Source organism: Apis mellifera, linkage group LG9 (assembly GCF_003254395.2).
Source record: "Apis mellifera strain DH4 linkage group LG9, Amel_HAv3.1, whole genome shotgun sequence".
In the NCBI taxonomy this organism is placed as follows: domain Eukaryota; kingdom Metazoa; phylum Arthropoda; class Insecta; order Hymenoptera; family Apidae; genus Apis; species Apis mellifera.
In genome coordinates, this window is record NC_037646.1 from 2,874,973 (window position 1) to 2,897,170 (window position 22,198).

Consider the following 22,198-nt stretch of genomic DNA (forward strand, 5'->3'; position numbering starts at 1 on the left):
CAAAAAATCAATAGAAGAAATATATAATATAATATATAATATATTAAAATATATAATATTGCAGATATTTTGCAATAATTAGTTTTTACATTATTTATAATTGCTTTCAATTATAATATTGTTTCTTCTTTGTCTGTAAGATAAATACAATTGTATTGTAAGATAAATAAGAAAATAATAAATATAATTCTTCTAAAATAATTTGTAATTTGCAATAAATCATCAATATTATAATATTTCAAGTAGTTATTTAATGTTAAAAAAAAACTTGAAAATATGAAAAATAATTGAAAGTTCAAAAGAATAATACAAATGATTTCTAAAATAAATATATTTATTTAAAAGATTTTATTATTTTATTATTAATCGCAAAATATAATATTAAATCGAATGAGATTTAATATTATAAATAACATATATATCTGTATATTAGTTCGTCATTTGTTATATTTTGATTCAATATAGTTTATTTTAAGTTTTTATATTATATAATTGATATAATTGATTATATAATTATATAATTGAAATACAATATAGTTAATAATAAATTCAATTCATATCTTTTCTTGTCTTTTTTGAAATATCAGAATCAATGCACAACTGACACATTTTCTTGTTTTATGAAAATGCACTGAAAATGCGATATTTGCTGGATTCTTTTTTAAGATCTAATAAAATAAGTCTTGGAATGCTATACTGTCATATTTGGCATAATATGATTATTGTTGTTCATAATAATATTTTTCTATTTAAATTCAACTTGATCCATAATTTTTTTAATAATTTTGTCATTTATATCAATTTTTCTTTGAGACTTTCAATATTTAAATATTATAAAAAAATGTATTAATAAAAAATTAATTACATATATAAATATTTGTATATTTCTATAAAATAAAGTAATAGATTTAATTATTTAATTTATTGCATAATTTAAATATATTTTATATTTATAATTATACATAACTATTTTGTTTTATCTTTCGAAGTAGAAGTATCTAAATTATCCTTATTACTTCTATTACATGGCTCATCTTTGTAGGGCACATTATCTACTAATGTTGTATCAGGTGTAATGCGTAATTCTAAAATATTGTAAAACAATATCAGTAATGAAAAAAAATTTATAATCATGATAATTTTAACAGTATTACCAAAATGTCCAGGTTTTGTTTCAACTGCTTGGACTATTGTCGTTCGTACTTCATGTTCTACTTCTTCCGCAAATTTGTTTAGCTAAAACAATATTTATTCAGTAATTTTTTCAAATATATATATATAATTTAATAAATTTTTATCTCAATATCCAAAAAAATTAATTCTATTTTATTCATATTCAAAAAAAAAAAATAATAATAATTGATATATTCAAGTAAAATGTTTGAAATAACTTGTAATACTTTATTTGTATTTTATGTATTTATATGTATGATTCTCTCTTTCTCTATAATATTATCAAGGCAAAAATACAATTATAAAGATTGAAGAAATTCTAATCAACAATTTTAATCAACATAGCCAAATATTAAATTTTTACGAAAATTAAGTTAAATTGTTGTTGAACTCATCATTACAATTTGATATCATTATAACCACTACTGTCTTGAAAAAACAGAATCAAACTTTTTCTCTTGTTAAACCGCTGATATACTTATCAATTTCCATAATTTCTTCTTACCCTGTTATATTTATATTTAAAAACATTCATTAGTTGAAGTATTACAATAATCATATGCGACATATAGCAGAAAAGAATAAAAAAATTTTTATTAAGTTTTTATATAATATAACATAGACTAATAAATCATTTAATAAAAGTTTAATATATAATATATAATATATAATATATAATAAATGTTTAAATATATATAGCTTTTTTTTATCCTTATTGAATCATCTACATTTAGAAAATATAATCCATGATCGAATTTTAATATTGTTTGTTATTTTATATGATATATATTATTACCTTTAAAATTATTTATAATCTATTTCTGGAATATGCACATATGTCCATAAATTAAGAATGTTTATTATTCGCGATATTTCGTATCTTCATGGGATATCCGTGAATTCATATATCTGCAAGATAGGCTTAAAATTTATTTTATATGTTTTTCATAAATATTGAAAATTTTTCATTTATAATTAGTTATTATATATTTTGTTATAATAAATAAAATTATTTAATATATATTTTGTTTATCAAATAAATTAATTTAATCTCTTTATGTAATAATTTCCATTAGTATTAGTACTAAAAGTATTAAAAATTTAAAAAAAATAATAATGTATTTTAAATATTATTATAATATATTGAAATATTGACAATTAATAATCTCTATAATAATCAATGTATTAATAATCCTTGCAAAATATACATTATTATATTAAAAAAATCTTTATCATATTATACAAATTATAATGAAATCTCAATTAACCGATTTCATTGACATAAGACAAGAATAAATCAAAATTGAATATTTAAAATCTGAAAAAAAAAATTTAAATATAGTAAAATTCCATTTATTTGTATTATACATATAAATTATGAAATAATATATGAAATTTTTTTTATCATTAAATATTTTTTATCATGAACTATGAACTTTGAAAAAATAAAATTAATGAAAATTAATGAAATTAATGAAAATAGTTTAAAGCATTAAATATAATTGGAAGAATGATTTATATATATTATTAAATCCACTTATTCAAATAAAAATTTTGATTATTTAAATAAAAAATTAAAAATAATTAATCTTATGTAACTTGTACTATATGAATTTATCTCTTACTGTTTTTTCCTCTTATTAAATTTATATTAATAAAAATCTACTATATAATATGATATATATTTGATTTGACAAAAAATGCAGTATTTTATTATTTGATTCAGAAATTTTGTTTCTTCTTGTTTTGTTAATTGCTATAAAAATAAAATAAATAACAACTTATCCATAAACAATTGTGTATGTATTTATTAATATTCTGACTTTTCTTCAAAAATTAAATTGTATAGCATATTTTTTTATCGGACAATATAAATTTTGATTAAACTAAGATTCGGTTAATTGAAATTTCACTATATTTTAGAATAAAAATTTTACCTCTTTAATAGCAGCTGTATTTGTGACATTTTTATATTTTTTGTACTCCTCGTTTATCTTGTTCCTTAATACTAAGTCAAATTTATAGTTTTATCAAAATATTATAATTTCAATAATTTTTTCAAATATATTTAATAATCGTATTTAACTTACCTTGTAATGCATGTTCATCACCTTGAAAAGTTTTCATTCGAGTACGATGCAATTTTTTAAATGTTTGTAATACCTAAAAAATATAAATAACATTATAAACATAATAAAATATAAATAAGATTAAAATATTAATGTAATATATATGCAAAGCATATAAAATATTATAAATAGATTTTTCTAAAATCTATTTGTTAGATATAGATTCATTTTTTTTAAATAAATCTAGAGAGTTAAAAATTTGGATGCAAAAAATTTAAATTAAATAAAAATAATTATAAATAATTAAATATTAAAAATATATAATTTCTAGTATTATGATTAGAAATTATGTATAATATATTTTCAAAACAATCTATTTTATTATGAAACAGTTACTGTATCATATTTTAATAAAAAAGTATATTAACACATTAAATCAATATTTAATTGCAACAAAAATATCTCCAAAATTTTTATAAATATATATTATAAGTTTATATAAAAATAAAAATTTGATCTTAACTTTCTTAAATTATATTAACTTTAATGTAATCTTAATTTTTTTTAATATTATTTGAATTATTTATAAAATTTTTCATGCAAAATTTTAAATATAATATTAGTAATTATTTATATAATTTTAAATGACTTTTATTCATTAAAAATTATTCAAGATCAAATCATAACCTTGTAAATAATATTAACAAAATGTTATAAACATAATGTAAGCATTACTTTTTGTCGTAGATTATCTCCCATTTTTTCAATAATTTTTAAAAAATATAAAATGAATTTTTTTTTAAAATGTCAAATAGGATTTTAAAATACTTGTACTTAAAAAATATCAAATAAATTTCACTTTTAAAAGTTAATTCTTTTTTAAAAGAGAGGTTAAGTATTTACATTCCCATTTAAAGTAAAGTAATTATATTTGTATTATAAATATAAATTGTTTTTTATTAATATTAACATTAAATCTAAATAAAATTTATTCCAAATTATTAATTACTAAATTATTAATTATTATTTTTTACGAACTATATTATTATAAAATAATTTTTTTTTATTTTATATGCATTAAAATAAATTTATATTATAATATTTTTAATTATTTATTTAATCTAATATTTTTATGTAATAAAACATTAAATTAATTCCAAAAAAATAAGTAAATTGAAAATATGTATTTGAAAATGAAATTATTAAATTTTTTCTATATCTATTTATAAAATTTTATTAAAATTGATAATAATACTTTTTATATAAACATAATTGTTTTGTTATCGATATAAATATACATATATATACTATATAATGTACATATTATATATACATATATCAATATTTATATATATAGTACTTATAAATTTTATTATAATAAAGTGAAATTATAAATAATTATAAGTAACATTATATATGTTAAACGAAAATAACGAAAAACTTTTAAATTAAATTAGTAAAAAATAATTTTTTTTAATATCATTAATTATAGACATATTAATTTATAATAAATCGTATCTATTATAAACTTAACCTAATCTTAAAATACAAAAATATAAAAAATACTTATATGTATATATAAAAATATGTTTTTTTATATATTTACTACAATTTTTTAACTATATTATTAAAACGAATAGAATATAAATTTGTACATATATGCACAACATGAATCAAACATCAGTACATATATGTAAGTATCTATGTAGTACAAATTTTTAAAAAGGCGATAGGAAGGAAACAAATTCATATGAAGGAAAATATGTATTTTTTTTTAAAATTAATTTAATTAATAAAATTAAATTTACTCGTAAATAAATAATTTATTTAGCATTATTTCGGGAAATAAAAATACTTATGATGAACAAAGTATGTCCAAGTTGTAGACAAATAATAAATACATCGCGTTCAAGACTTGTAAAAGATAGTTGTGGTCATATTAAATGTCGTATGTGTTTAATATATGAAGAACAAGGTTGCAAAATATGTATCAATGAACATAGTATTGAAAATTATGGTAGAACATTTATAGTTGAATATATTTAATAATAATTATTATTATAATTTTTATTTTATTAATCTATTTTTTTATACATTGTTTTGCAGAAAAAAAAATATTAAATAACGTTTCTATTTCTGATAAAAATAATATATGTAATGAAATATTACCTTTGGAATTAGTTATTAATAAAGATTCCAAACTTAAAGCAAATAATTTTGAACCAATTTCTATTGATTATGTAAATAACTATGAATTATATCGAGAAGATATAATTAACAAAACAAAAGAAATAAATAAATCTTCTACAGATATTAAAAATAGTGATACATCAAATAATTTACATATTTCAAATATAGAAACTAATAATGCACTTTTAAATGTATATCCACATTTAAGTAATAATGTAGTAGTAAAATCATCTAATAATAAAGTAACAGAAATTTGCAATGTGGTAAGTTTATTTTATAATTTATATAATTTATATAATGATATTTAAATCATTATTCTATATTAGCACTTTTTTAGAAAATCAAGACAAAATTTTCCACAAAAGAAAAATTAAAAAATAAATCTATGAAATGTGCTGATCGTGATCATATTACCATAATACCAGGAATACCAGAAAAATATAAATGTAATATATGTTCTAAAATTTTTCAAAACAAAAAAGGAAAATGTTATCATGATGCTTGTATAACAGGTGTTAAACCTTATCAATGTTCCTTTTGTGACAGAAGTTTCATAAAAAGATCACATTTTGAATATCATGAAAGAATTCATAAAGGATATAGACCATATAAGTGTAATCTTTGTGAGAAAGCATTTCCACAACAGAATAAACTTAATAGACATATGTATTCTCATGGTAGTAACATTTTATAATAATAAGTATAGATTTAATTCATTTATAAAAAAACAATATTTATTTAAATTTTTATATAATAAGTATGTATTAACTATTAATTTAATTAAATTTAATTTTAGGAGATAAACAATTTATATGTTCTAAATGTGATAAAAGATATTCCAAACAAGATGATTTGAAAAATCATTTACATGTACATAATGGAACAACTACATATTCTTGTAAAACTTGTGAAAAAACTTTTAGAATGTTAACTAATTTAAAACGTCATCTAAAAACACATAATAGTAAGTAATTATATAAAAAAAAAAAAATAATAAACATTTTAATAGAAATTTAATTTCTATGATTATATTTTTTTATTAATTAATAATGAGAAATTTATTTTTAATTAAAGAAATTTTTAATTAATAGAAATATTTTGAAAATAAATTGTTGATATAAATATATGTTGATAATAAAATATCATTAAATTATAAATAAAATATAAAAAATATTCAATAAAAATTTTTAAATTATTTTTATTGTAAATATATTTTAAAATTATTATATCTTAATATTTTCTTTATTAATTATAATTTCTAATAATTTTAAAATTATTATACCTTAATATTTTCTTTATTAATTATAATTTCTTTATTAATAGATGAAAGACCATATGTATGTGATCAATGTAATAAAAGCTTTAAAGATAAATCTTTGGTAATTCGTCATAAAAAAACGCATGGAAAAGATAGGCCATTTTCGTGTGCACATTGTAGTAGAGTATTTTTATCTAAAAGTGAATTAAGACGTCATTTAACAGTCCATTCAGGTATGTAATATGTTATATATGTATTATATTATTAAATAATAAATTATAAATCTAATATGATATAAACAATTCATTTTAGATGAAAAACCATTTTCTTGTAAATATTGTGACACTGTATTTAGAAGAAAAGATAACTTACACCGACACATTAGACATCATCATCCAGAAAGTTTATCTTTTAATATTAATAATGAACAAAATGCAAATACTGAAACAGATACAAAATTAACAAAAACTAAACAAATAAATTTAAAACAAAAGCAAAAGACAAAAAAGACACAAAAAATGCCTTCCAATCTATTACCAAAAACTCCAACTAAGGTATCAGTGGTGTGTATAAGTTCTTGTGATCAAATTAGTTCTAGATTAGATTCAATGGGTAACATTACACCTGTTATAAGAACTACTAATGAAGTCAGTAATGCTGTTTCTGTTATTAATGGACCAATTAATATTAAAAAGCTAGATGATAAGTCTGATACCAAAAGAAAGACATTTACATATACAGAACCAATACCTCTTGCTGAAGCAGTTGTAATAAATAAACGTATTGAAGAAAAGTTATATCCACAAAATATATCAAATCACAATTATTTTCTTAGAAATTGTTTAAATTGTACAGATAAATCATATCCTACCCTCACAAATCAAATATCTCATACAAATTCTATCTAATCTATGATATTTTACAAACAAAACAATATTATATTTAAAAATTTAATTAAAATTATTTATTTAGAGTAAAATGAGCAAAAAACTTTTATAATATGAAAAACAACAAATTGAAAAAAAAGATATTGACTATTCTTTGAATTTCTAATAATTTTTCAATTATAATTATAATTATAATTTCTGAATATCAATATTGTTCTTCATTGAAAATACAACAAATTTTTAGATTTTCACAAAATCATATTTTTATACGAAATATTACATTACTTTCTTGATGTAATAATTAATGTAATTTCTGATATTATTTAAAAAATTAAAAATAAATTTTTATATTTTATATCTTGTATCTATGCTTATTTTTTTTATTTATTTAACTAATTATAATTTATACATAAATATTATATTTCACAATAAATAACATAGAAATAAAATATAAATCAAAAATAAATGTGCATATAATATTCACAATGTATATATATATACATAGGGAAAATAAATTCTTATTCTTTTATTTATTTATAATTTCAAAATTATAATATAAAATTGCATAATTATTTTTTATTAAAAGATTAAAATTTTATGAAATAAAAAATGATTTTATTTTATAAAAAATATTAGATTGAAATATTGTATTATATAAAATATAATATATACAATATCATTAATTTGAATCTCTTATTTTCAGAATATAGAAAAAAATATATAAAAAAACTATATTTTTTTTTAAATTTATGGCATATATATTTTTATTTTTAATAGAATACTTGTTTAATAGAATATTTGTTTTAATGGATTCATTGATGTATAAAATTACGATAATAAGAATGCAATAATGAATTTTGATTTTATCAATACAATTATCTTTAGTTAAATATTTAAATTCATACATTAGTATAATATATATAATAATATTAATCATTAATTTATTTTTTTTTATTTATCATTATCATAAATAAAAAATTACTTGATTTTTTTTATATTATTTATTTTTGTAATATTTGTATTTAATATTATTTATAATTCGAAGTGTAGTATATTTTTAAAATCTTAAGAAGTCTTAAGAAAAAATTATATTGTACATGATACATATAATTGTAAACTAATTTCATTTCTAATAAAATATGAAAATGTTTCATATCTTATTATAACTGCATTTCATATGTATATATAGATAGTTTATTTTAATGACGATTGACATTTCCGGCGCTGTATAAATACAATATTTATTTCATTATATTTAGAAATAGATGCATTGTATAACTATAAATGTATTATTTATATATATATAAATGTAGATAATATATAAATATGATATTAAACAATCAATTTATTAATATAAAATATTTATTGTTTATATAGAAGAATATATTGAATAATAATGATACTTAAATTTTGTTCTTTATAAACAATTAAAATATATAAAAAAATATATTAGATAATATATAAAATTTTTTTGGATAATATTTAATCCTAATATTCTAAAAAATTCTTAAAAAGATAATAAATTAATAAGTAATATAAAAGCTGCGCATGTCTGAAATATTTATGTGGTAGTTGCGCATTTGGGGTTCACATAGGCATTTGGAAGGAACAGTATCGATTGACCGACGTGCGCGATCTCCATTTCTTGAATACTAGTTTAGTGGGATTCTTTGTATATTCTGTAGTGAAGGGTATTTGACCCTTTAAAATTATCCAAAATGGTTAAAATGGAGCATGATGTAAGTACAGAATCTATAATTTAATCAATAATTTAAATATATTTTGTTATACGTGAAAGTAATATATATAAAAATAGAAATATATCTAATCTCAATTAATTTTTACTTTGTCCTATTTATATTAATATTATGAAATATTTAATAATTATTAATTATCATTTAAGATCTTTTGAAACTCTTTTTACGTAGTATTTTATATGTTTATAATTTATTATATCTTTTTATTTATGAAGAGATTTTATTTACTATGAATAAATAAATTGTGTGAATAATAATATAAAAAAATAAAATAAATATCAAGAGCACTTTGAATTTAAATAAATATATGTAGTTTTATTAATTTTAAGTAGATAATATACAGATATACATTTTTATAGTTTTCTTTCATCATGGCGTACCCCGACGCTACGCCATTTAAGATATTTTAATTTAAATTCTTCAATTTTATATTTTTATATTTTTAATTATGTTATTATATTAAAATATTTTTTAATTCATTATATTATTATTATATATAAATTATGTTATAATTTTTATTTATTTGTTTTATAGTTTGTTCATTATTTTTAATTTAATTATTTAGAAGATTTATAAATACAAATCATTTAGAAAAATAATTATATCTAATAATAATTAATCATTAATAATATACACAATATTTCATGAAAAGAAAATGTTATGAAATTATAAAAATCGAATTCAACTATCTTAGAATGTTTAACTTAGAATATAATAACTAATATGTAATAAAGTTATATAGTAATTATATTTAATATAATTATTTAATATTTAATTTATTGAAATTAATTTTTTTGAAATCTATATCAATTTCAAATATAACTTTATTTTTTAAAATGATTTTAAATATATAATAATATAGATTTTATAGTAATAATATATATAGTAATAATATATATTTTATAGTAATAATATTATATAAATAAAAAAAAATGTAAAGATTATTTTAAATATAAATAACTTATTTTATAATTATCTTATAAATTATTTATACATAACACATTTTTATACATTTTTTTTATTAAAATTCTTTTAAAAACAAAATTTTATATAATACTTATTTATTATTTTAAAATTAAATATGATTTTCAATAAAAATATATCATTCTTTATATTGTAATATTTATTTAATATTGTAATATTTTAAAAAACAAAATAATTTTAAATATATCTAATTTTTTATGAATAAATGTGATAATTTATTAATGATTATTAATAATTAAAATATTGATTAGTAAAAATGATTAATAAATAATTGAAATTTTCACTTAATTCTTAATTTTAATAATAATTTGATGTTTCAGGATGGTAAAAATGAACCAGAACATGTTAGGAAATTATTTATTGGTGGTTTGGATTATAGAACTACAGATGATTCTTTAAAGAAACATTTTGAGAAATGGGGAGAAATTGTTGATGTTGTTGTAATGAAAGATCCAAAAACTAAACGATCTAGAGGATTTGGATTTATTACTTATTCACGTGCACATATGGTAGATGATGCTCAAAATGCAAGGTATGTAATACATATATATCATATATATTACATATATATCAAATATATCATATGTATTTCTTATCATATAAGGGTTTATTGAGATTAAATTATTGATTTTTTTGTTTTTTTATAATATTTATTTTAAAAATTCATTAATACAAAAATTATATGTTTATAAAACGTGATACTTTAATATAATTTAGTAAATTTAATTTAAATAGATTAAATTTTGATTATATTAATTAGTGATACATAATTTATTTATGATTAAATTAATATTAATGTTTATTATAGTATTAAATATTATCGTACTTAGCTTAGATTAAATCTAAATTAAAATCTATTTTGAATACTTTTTGAATATTTTTCTAATTAAATTATAGATTATTGTTCATAAATTATCTGTAATGATAAATTAACTTTTCATATGAGTAAGTTTTAAAATAATCAATTTATAAATTTAAAACTAATATTCTTGAATTTTATGACAAAATAAAAAAATTAATAATTTTAAAAATTAATAAAAAATATTTCTAATCATTTATATTTTATTAATTATTCAACATTTGCTATATTTATATTCTAAATATTAAAATTAATTATATATATATATATATTAAATAATAATAATATAAGTATAATGTATTATGTAATATAAATATTTAATATATATATAAAAGTATAGAAATTAATAATTATTCATTATTTGAAATTATAGACCACATAAAGTAGATGGACGTGTAGTTGAACCTAAGAGAGCTGTTCCTAGACAAGAAATTGGTAGACCTGAAGCTGGTGCAACAGTGAAGAAATTATTTGTAGGTGGTTTAAAAGATGACCATGAAGAAGACGATCTTAAACAATATTTTCAAAGTTATGGCACTATAAATTCGATCAGTATTGTAACAGATAAAGAAACAGGCAAAAAGCGTGGTTTTGGTTTTGTTGAATTTGATGATTATGATCCAGTAGATAAAATTTGTTTGCAACGTAATCACCAAATACGTGGCAAACATGTAGATGTTAAAAAGGTAAAACTACTATTATTAGTATTATTTTTTTTTAATAGAATTTTAAATTTTTTTAGAATTCTTTCTTAGATTTTATCATATTTTTATATTGTAGGCTTTAAGTAAAGCAGAGATGGCTTCTGCATCAGGAGGTGGTGGTGGTAGTGGAGGTGGTGGTAGCAGAGGAGGACAGAATGTAGGAAGGGGACCCCGTGGTGGTAATCAGGGTGGCGGTAATTGGGGAGGACGAGGAAGTGGTGGCGGTGGTGATTGGAATAATGGTGGTAATCAGGGTGGTTATGGTGGAGGTAATCAAGGAGGTTGGGGCGGTAACGGTCCTTGGGAAAATCAGAATCAAGGTAAAGGTTCGCAGAAAGATATACTTTTCCCATTTTACTAAGTATTACATTAATATATTAATTAATAATGTATTATAGTAATTAACTCTTTGCAAGTTTTATAATAAATTTATCTTAAAGGAGGTGGCTGGGGAGGTCAAGGAGGTCAAGGTGGATATAATAGCGGTGGAAATTGGAGCAACGATAACTTTGGAGGAGGTTACCAGCAAGGCTATGGCGGTGGACCAGTACGGAATAATTTCAACTCTGGAGGAAGACCTGCACCCTATGGTATTAATATGGGTCCTAGTGGCCGACAATCCGGAGACTCGAGATGGCTACCACCCTTCGGTGGACAAGGTTGCTTCTGTCCTTCTCAAAAGCCAACGCGTCTGTTACGTACCTTGAGCAACTATTCTTAGATTTTCATTAATTATTTACAACAATGTTGTTTTAATTATATTCATATTAAGTATATGCAATATATTTATATTAATACAATAAGTTGCACAAGGAGCGTTCAGCTTATAATTAGTACAATTTTATATTATATTACTAATTAAGTATTCACACAAAGTGTGATATATCAATTTCAATTAAATTTTGCATATAGAGAATTAAAAAGTATTTGACAAATATTTGGTTGTTAGTGAAGATATTCAATATTTTGAATATTATAAAATTTTTTCTTATTTCAATATATGCATGACTTCATTTTTTTCAGTTTAATAACATATATACTATTTAAATTGAAAGAAATATTATTTCAAATATGGAAAATAATAATGTCTAAATTTTATATAATTATTTTTCTTATTACTTATATATTTTTTCTTATTTTTACGAAGTTACGATAAAAAAATATTCAAAAAAAAATTTTTAAATTAACTTTCTAAACAATTTAAAAATTATAAACATGATGGAAAAATCTCGCTTTTATTTTTTATGAATAAATAATCATTTTTTTTTTTATTTATTTTTTTCTCTCTTTAAAGATATTAACACATACGTAGTATGTTATTTACAAATACTACATTTAAAATTAATTTAAAATTGGGTATAATATCATTTATAATTCAAATTGCACTTATAATAATTTTAAATAAAATAATGATTATTAAATATATTAACTTTATATTTCATATGTCAATAAGAAATCAAAGAAAAGATATCGATATAAAATAGATTACATTGAATATAGATTAATAATCAATATTTTTTTATACATATATATATGTATGTATAAAAAAATTATTATATATAAAAAAGATTACTTTCTTTAACAAAAATAAAAATTTTTATATAAAATATTACAATTACAAAATTTAAAAAAATATTAAACATTTATCAATATATTTTGTGCGATTTTAATTATGATTTTAGATATTTTCGAAAAATTTTGAATATTATCGATTTTTATATTTATTATTTATAATTTATATTTATATAAATTATATTATATAAATTTATATTTATTATTTATAATTATATATTCAAATTTATTTAATTTTTGATTGATTTCTTATGTTTACATTGCACTATATTTCATGCTATGAAAATATATTTACATGGAATTAAGTGTTATACGCGAAAAATATAGACAAATTTAATTATTATATGATTAATTTCTAAAATTATAGATATTTTCATGTTTCAATATAAGGAATATTATTTGTTAAATATTTCGTGAAGTCTACATTAATATAAAAATATTTATTAAATATTTGTTGATTTTCTATTTATGTAAAGTATTATTGAAATTGATATGCAACACTTGTGTGATTCTCTCGTAAAATTCACATATCATTGCGTTTAAGAAATGAATAATTAATCTGATTAGCATGGTAAGATTAATACTAACTACATTGTTAATGTAAATAATAACAATCTACAAATGGATTTAATAGTTTTTGAAAATATTACAAACAAAAGAAATTAAATAAATATGTTTTAATATAAATTATAACTAAGACATAAGGCGCGATGTTGCAGTGAGAAGGAGCGCCTTTGTCCATTTTCTGTATTCAATTCGAATGCAGTTTGTTCATATTATACTAAATTATTATTTTATAAAGGTATTTTGTATCTTATTGTAGAAATAATTTTTTTAACAAATATTGGATATATATTATCATTTGTTCAGTTATTTTTATTTAAATACTTATTTAAATAAGTATAAATATTAAATTATAAATTGCTTATTACTTTTAATCATCTTGTTTAATCAGTTTTGTACATAAAATAATATAATCTAATTTATTAAGATATTTATATCAGACGTAGTTTACATTTCATCTGTTTAATTATTAGGATAGTAAACTTCATGTAAATATTCATGTAAATATCATCAAAGAAATAATATTTTATAATATTTCATATAATTTTAAACAATTTTACTAACTCTTTGCAATTTATTGATTTATTTTTCAGGTCCTATGGGTGGTGGAAATTCTGGAGGTGGTGGTGGTGGTTATGGTAATCAAGGAGGATATGGAGGTAGTTCTCTTGGTGGTGGAAACATGGGGGGTGGAGGTGGTGGAGGTGGAAGAAGATACTAAAATGCATTATCACTGGTTACTTCCCTCATGTGGTAAGCAGAATTTTATTCTAATTATTTTTTAGAATATATTATTAAATGATGTCTCTTTAATATATCATTAATATATATATTTAAATTACATTTTAAAATAAAAAATATTGTTTAAATAAATATGATTTGAAATAATATCATACATAAAAAGAAAACTTATTTTTATAAATAAATAAAATATATGCGGAATTTGCTTTCATGATATATTAAATAATTTTAAATAGAACTCAATTGAGCTCTAAAATCAATTATCTTTTATTTTTTTTTATAATTATATAGATAGATCAGGTATAATCAATAACTGACATTTTGTTCACATGGGGTTATTATTTATAGTTAAATGAAATCAGGTATTACAGAATACTTGTATCAATATCCCTTATATAATTATTTTTATATTATATACACATGCATTATGTAATATATGTACACATATATACATATAAGTACTTACAAGTCAAAAAAAATTTTATATATATTTGACATAATTATAAAAAAAGAATTATATAATATAATTGTTACATTTAATGTTCAATGTACAAATTTATAAATTTTTGAATATAAATATTTTTTTTATTCTTTTATTTTGTAAAAAAATTTTTTTTATTTATATTATAAAAATATTTTCTAATTAAATTATATTAATTAAATATATTAAATTATGAAATAAATAATATAATTATATTATATCAATTAATTGGGAATATGATTATATGATTATAATCTTAGTAAAATTTAATTGTATATAATTATTTATATGCAATTAAATATCTATCTATATATAAAACTTTTAAAGCTCCTCATGTGCTTTTTTTTATAAATAAGAAAATAATTAAAAAATAATTCAGAAATTTTATTATTATTAATTTTATATTAATTATATATGCAAAATATAAGAATATAAAATAATTCATATATAAAAAGTAGAGACAATATAAGAGACAATATAACTGTTTGAGACACATTATTTAAATATTTTAGATAAATTTTTTTAGTATTTTAGATAAATTTTATATTAATTCAATTATATAAAAATATTATGGTAAATATTTATAATTTCGAAGCATTATGTGCACATAATGCATGAATATTTTTTAACATTCATATTAGTTAACAAAAGTTCATATTATTATAATTTTGATGAAATATAGTTAAAACTAGCTTTTGCATAAATATAATGATAATAGAATATAAAATGTCTGAATACTTTTATTCTAATAAAATTAGGAAAAAATTTCCAAAAATATTTTATTTATACATTATCAAAAAGTAAATAATTAATAATAATATATAAAAATATAAATATTATAAAAGAAATATAAAGAAATCAAAAAAATGAAAAAAAAAAATTCTTTTCGAAATTCATATTTTTATAATATTCTATTAACATATTCAAAATAATCATTTTATCATTTATCATATATTAAAACAATAAATAACTTATTTCAAATATTACTAATTTGTATATAATATTTATTACTAAGTATTCAGATATTTAATTAAAATTTTTTTATATGCATATATTTATATACATATATACATATTTTGTATATGATTTGATTATTTTAATAGAGTTTTATTTTATTTTGATAAAAAATTAAAAAGTAAAATAGCTTTGCAATATTATATGGAATTATAAATTTATTATATATTTTATTAATTATTATAATTCATTATAATATCTTAAGTGTGCAAAATATTCAATAGTAGAGCAATGAATTGTTTTTTTAGTTATATTATTCTTAATTATTTTAATTTAAAAAAATAATTATATTATATAGTACTGTATGCAATCATAAGAACAAATGTTTTAAAAAAACATTCTTAAGATGATAGTAAATTATAGTAAATAATTATATGATATTTAATTTTTAGCTCAAAATCTATAGATTCTTACAATTTGAGTATTTTCAATCATCTTAACTAATAGATTTATGACTTTTGAACCTCAGGTGAACCTACTACTTGTCTTCTAGTCGCCAGTACTTCTGTACTGTTTAGTATTGGAGCAGGCAGGGCTATAAGGCTAGAGACAAGACCAGGCAGGACAATCAGGATACAGGACAGAGAAGCGTCATCTTAATAGATCACAGTGAGGGAGGCTTTTACTTGTATTTCTTTTGGTATTTAGCACCTATTGCATATATCTATATTCAACTATTTATGTGAAAATACTGCATCACAATTTTCTAGATTGTGTCTGAACTCATTGTTTGGCACATATAATATCCCCTGAAAAAGAAACAATTATTAACGTGTAATTATCGTCATTGTTAGTAAAAAAAGATATGGATTAATTTGATTATTCAGTTACAATGGCTAGGGATACATCCGTGCCATCCAAATATTAAACTTTGTAACATTTTATTATACTTATTATTGTGTAACATCTTTGAAAGTGACTACAGATCTAGGATTTTAGATATTGGAGAGCACGATTGTTTCTCTAATTTAATGAAATATATCAATATAGCGGTATATGTAAGAATCTAGGTTTTGATATGTTGATGATTTGTTTCATAATAAGCAAGGTGGTTCTTATATAGACTAAACATCTCAGGATAAAAGGGAAATTGCATGAGAAAAATGTTAATACAAAATGAAATTAATGAGTTTGCAAAAGAACCAGGTACATAAATATCAGTTAGCATTTTTGTAGGTTACCTAGATTAATTAATTATTTAAGTTGTAATGTTTTAAGAGTTAGTTAATAAAAATGACCAGAACCTTCCACGTCACTTTTTAATTTACGAAATAAAATGTCCATAGCATAGGATAAGTAAAAAGTACAAGAAGATGTATCAGTTAAAGGAATAGGGAAGTATAGTTAGATAAGGGTATATTTGATTATTATATATAAATAATAATGGAAAATTTCAAATATTATGTATAGAAAGCATTCTTGTATTTTCTGTCTGTGTAGTCAATGAAAGCACAATTAAGGGCTTTATATTTATATGTATTCACAGTATTAAACAATTTGTACATATAAAAAATCTCTTTGATCAATTTTGTGTAATTTTTATAACATTTAACATACATGAATTTATGAATGAAAAGATATATTCAATTTTATATTTTATATATAGACTTCTATTTCTTTAAATTATATATATACCAGAAAGAATAATGTTAAATTTCTAAAAGAAAATTTTGTTTATCTCACATAATAAATGATAATTAAATATCATTAAAAATTTATGAAATTTTTAATAAAAGCTTATATTAACTTAAGAAATTAATTATTTTATAATCATTTTTTAATTGTAAGTTTATTAATAATTTTTGTTATTATATATTAAATATAGCAAAAAATAGAAGTGTATATATTTTTAATAGATACACTTTAGTTTGAAATTCATTTGTTTATATTCCTCTTAGAAAGATAAAATATTTAATCAGTGTTGTGCAAAGTAGCAATAAATATGTATTTTAAATTATTATTTCTTAGTTTTAATGCTACTTTTATTGAAATTAATAAAATAAATAGAAACATCTAAAATCTATTTTTATTCTAATTATTTAGTTATTTACAATTAAGTTTAATTTAGCAAATGATATTGTTCTAAAATAATGTTTTATGAAAATTTATAAAATAAATAATATTAAGAAATTTTTTAATATTTTTCCAAAAAATATAAAGAAGTAAAAATTTTAAAATATATTATAAATTCTTTTTAAAAATAATTATTACAAGTATAACATACTAAATATTTAGATTATTTTTTTTAAATTAATAATATTTTAATATTATATTTAATATTTTTATAGTATTTTCAGTATTACTTAAGAAAAAATCAATGATGATAAAAGAGAAAGAAAATTAATTTTTGCAAGCAATTTTTCTTTACATTTTAATATCGTATTTTTTATAATACTATATTATACTTTTCATAAATAGTATTTATTCAAATGTTGCACAACACTGATATTTTTACACATTTTCAAATTTTATTATATAATTAATTTTGAGTTAATATATATTAATATATATATTCATTTGACCTAGTTTGGAATTATATTCTTTATTAGGTTTAATAATAAATTCTTTTTTATTTTATTACATAGTAAATTTAACTTGATTAATAGGTTGTAATGAAATAAGCAGTTAAATAGGTATGTTATGCTTTCTGAGCATAACATATTTTCAGTACTTAAAAATATTCTTAGTTAGATTTATTATCTAGCATGTATCTAGTATCGAAAGTTAGAAGAGTGAAAATGAAGGAAGAAACTTAAAACGGGCAGGTAGCAGAACAAAGGGATTCTGAACTACGCAGCAAGGCTAGACTTTGCTAGGCTTCTTGCTAGCTTCTGTTATACAACCACAGGTAGGAATATTAGATTCATTTGTTTAGACATAGGGATTTTAAATGACAGATTGTGCATGATATTAATATTTTTTAATATTTCTATTAGATTATGCTGTTAACTTAATTATTTCTGTTAATGAAAGAAAACGCGAAATAAATAGTTAAATAGAAATCATTTGCATACTATTATCAAGTTTTGCTTTATCTTATAAATCATATATTATGTTTTATGTATACATATATACATACACTTATACTTAAAATGAAACATATTTTTTTTAATATTAAAATCATAAATTGGTGGGAAAAATTATAAAAATTGTACATATGAAAATGAATATTATGAATATTGCTATAGTTTACAATTAAACATAATTGAAATAATGGACTAATTATATTTTTTGAAAATCAATCTTAATTTATAAACATATCTTATATTAGAATGTGTCATTCTTTTTATTTTTTCTTTTTTATTTATTTATTTATTTTATTTATTAAAAGGCTAAGCACATCTAAGGGGGACAAAAAGTATTTGTCTCCAAAATTATTTTTATAAATCTTTTATTTGAAAAATTAATATTTACATATATTTTATCATAAATTTTTATAAAAAATAAAATTAAAATAAGGCTTATCTCCAAGGAAGAACTTTACGACTTATTAAGGTTTAAAAGGAGAGATTTTGTATTATAAATATTTTTTTAATAATGAAGATAATTAAGATATATATATAAAAACAATTTTATATTGGAGAACAATTTATTGCAGAATAATTATCAATTGATTGAATATTCTTTAAATATTTCTATTTTCCTCAAATATATTGTTTTAAAAAAAACTTATTTAAATTTAGTTTATTTATATTCTTGTTCATAAGTCTTAAATCAATTATAGTATTTATATTTGAATTCGAAAAAAATAAAATAATTATTGCAAGTAGAGAAAAGGTTTAATTTTATTTTTTAAAAAATATTAAGAAAAAAAATATTTTTAAAAATTTTATTTCTATCTCATTGAAATTTCCGTCACACTTTTTAATTATAATTTCTATTATTTTTAATATTGAAACAATTAATTTTTTTGTAAAAAAATTATATTGTTTTATTCTCATTTTAAATATTTTCAATTGTATTTATTTCAGATTTATAAATAAATTTTTTAAGTAATTTAAAACAATTTGTTTTATATATTATATATACATGTTTAGATGATGAAAAAGTCTAAAATTTCATCACGGTTTCAAAATATTAAAGTTTTATTAAAAATTGAAGATTTATGAACAGTAATATATTTTGTATTTGCATTACAATCATAATTTCATTTTAAATGGAATATAGAATTTTGTAAGAATATCATAAATTCTAAATATAATAATAATAATAATAATAATAATAATAATATTTCAAGTAAAAAAAATTTTTGACCCTATCTGGATGTATGTAGCCTTTTTAAGTTAAGATATTACGTTATAATATGCTAAAATAATTTTTTCTAATAATTTCTAAATTTAATATTTAATAGTTATTTTATATTTAAATATTTTATTTACAATGAAATATTATTGCCAGTATAAAATGTCAGAAATAGAAGAATTTTATGATTTTATTACATTAATATATATTTAAAAAAAATATAATTGTTTAAATATTAAAAATCTATTATGGCTTAAATATGAATTATATAAGCAGGAGATAGTAATTACTTTTATTTTACTTGTATATTAACTGCTATCTTTCGTTTTCATTAATTTCTGGTTTACCATTTGGGCTGGTACTCTCAGAGCGCTCCGTGTCACAGCTACCATTGTCACTCGTCATAGGAGGTAAGTTGAAGTCGATTGCTTCTTTAACATAAAAAATAATATATATATTTATGATATGTTAGTTTTTAATATTTTCAAGATTTTCATAAATTTTATAACAAATTATATAAAAAATTAAAAAGGTTATAGGATTCATATAAATATATAAAATAAATATAATAAAATTTTTTATAGGCAGGTGGGATTTAAAGTATGATATATAGTCATTATGTATTATATATTCACAAAAAATTGCAAAAGTTAGAAGTATATATTACTAACATTTATAGTCATACTATGAAATATGAAGAAGTATTTTTTATTAAATAATTAAATTTTTAAAATTAGAACAATAATGAATCATATCTTATTAATTTTAAATTTTATAAAATTTATAGATAAATATGAATAATATATAAGGTATTTTATAACATGTATATATATATATATATATATTTACTATATATATAGCAAAAGAAATTAAATATGATTTGAAAATATAAAATTAAATATTTTATTTTTTTTTCTTTATTTCATAAATAAAAAAATAAGATCTAATGAATCTAATATCGAAGTTATTGTTTTGTTCTCTGTTATTGTTTTAATAAATTTTTCATAATTTTTTCGATTTATCTTGATAAGTCATGGTAAAATTCTATTATATTGAAAAATTAACTTTTATTGGATGAATAAGTATATTTTTTAATAATATGCTTTACTAATCCAGATAATTAAATTTATTATCAAGTAGAAAATAAATTGATCTCGAATTATTTGAGAAGAGATTTCAAAATGCAATTGTCTTTTTAAAAATTCCTGTTCAATGTTAAATTTTTTTAAATAAATTAAAAAAATTAAAGAAAATCTAAAATTAATGATATCTATGATAAATTGCCAATAATTTATAAGATATTTATCAAAATTAGTTAGTAGTTTTTTATCTTTATATTTATATCATTATTATTGAATATAATCGATAAGATATTAAGTTGATGATAGTTTATTATATACTTATATATTTATTGTTGTAAAGTATGTATATATAATTTATATATTTTATTTATAAATTGTTTGTAATCAGTTTTTTTTGATAAAAATCATAAAAGACAAACTAGTATATTATTGATCTCTATATTCTTTATAAAGTAGTTTAACTTATTCTTATTCGATGAATTTTTAATTTTTTAAAAAATGAAGCTTTATATAAAAAAAATTATAAATTATATTAAATAATATTAAATTTTTTGATTTATTTATTTTCTTTTTGATTATATCACAATTTTATAAAAACCTTATATAATATGAAATTATTAA

The 22,198-nt window shown here is 18.2% G+C and overlaps 3 protein-coding genes across 10 annotated transcripts; 2 read left to right on the forward strand and 1 right to left on the reverse strand.

Moving 5' to 3' along the window:
* Positions 1-78: 78 nt before the first annotated feature.
* LOC726662 (complex III assembly factor LYRM7) lies at positions 79-4,541 on the reverse strand. Of its 4 annotated transcripts, none has more exons than XM_006558365.3 (6): positions 3,978-4,124; positions 3,264-3,336; positions 3,111-3,181; positions 1,155-1,236; positions 968-1,085; positions 79-133 (listed from the first exon to the last, which is right to left on the reverse strand). In XM_006558365.3, coding segments are annotated over exons 1-6 (369 nt in total). In that variant the 5' UTR covers positions 4,002-4,124; the 3' UTR covers positions 79-132. The 4 variants fall into 4 exon arrangements, with proteins under 4 accessions (XP_006558428.1, XP_006558429.1, XP_016769522.1 ...); XM_006558366.3 differs by lacking the exon at positions 79-133 and adding an exon at positions 869-887; XM_016914033.2 differs by lacking the exons at positions 79-133; positions 3,978-4,124 and adding an exon at positions 4,498-4,541 and having other exon boundaries at positions 908-1,085.
* A 324-nt stretch (positions 4,542-4,865) lies between these two features.
* On the forward strand, positions 4,866-7,696 carry LOC100576261 (zinc finger protein 569). Its single transcript, XM_016914031.2, has 6 exons — positions 4,866-5,259; positions 5,349-5,695; positions 5,770-6,109; positions 6,229-6,396; positions 6,756-6,923; positions 7,003-7,696. Exons 1-6 carry the CDS (start codon positions 5,100-5,102, stop codon positions 7,596-7,598), a joined length of 1,779 nt encoding a protein of 592 aa, XP_016769520.2. The 5' UTR covers positions 4,866-5,099; the 3' UTR covers positions 7,599-7,696.
* Positions 7,697-9,163: 1,467 nt separating this feature from the next.
* Positions 9,164-20,966, forward strand: LOC552027 (heterogeneous nuclear ribonucleoprotein A1, A2/B1 homolog). Of its 5 annotated transcripts, none has more exons than XM_006558360.3 (7): positions 9,164-9,316; positions 10,639-10,850; positions 11,551-11,863; positions 11,958-12,207; positions 12,322-12,540; positions 14,611-14,770; positions 20,864-20,966. In XM_006558360.3, exons 1-6 carry the CDS (start codon positions 9,296-9,298, stop codon positions 14,736-14,738), a joined length of 1,143 nt encoding a protein of 380 aa, XP_006558423.1. In that variant the 5' UTR covers positions 9,164-9,295; the 3' UTR covers positions 14,739-14,770; positions 20,864-20,966. The 5 variants fall into 5 exon arrangements, with proteins under 5 accessions (XP_006558423.1, XP_006558422.1, XP_006558425.1 ...); XM_006558359.3 differs by lacking the exon at positions 20,864-20,966 and adding an exon at positions 16,723-17,694; XM_006558362.3 differs by lacking the exon at positions 20,864-20,966 and adding an exon at positions 16,723-17,694 and having other exon boundaries at positions 12,322-12,471.
* The last annotated feature ends 1,232 nt before the right edge of the window (positions 20,967-22,198 follow it).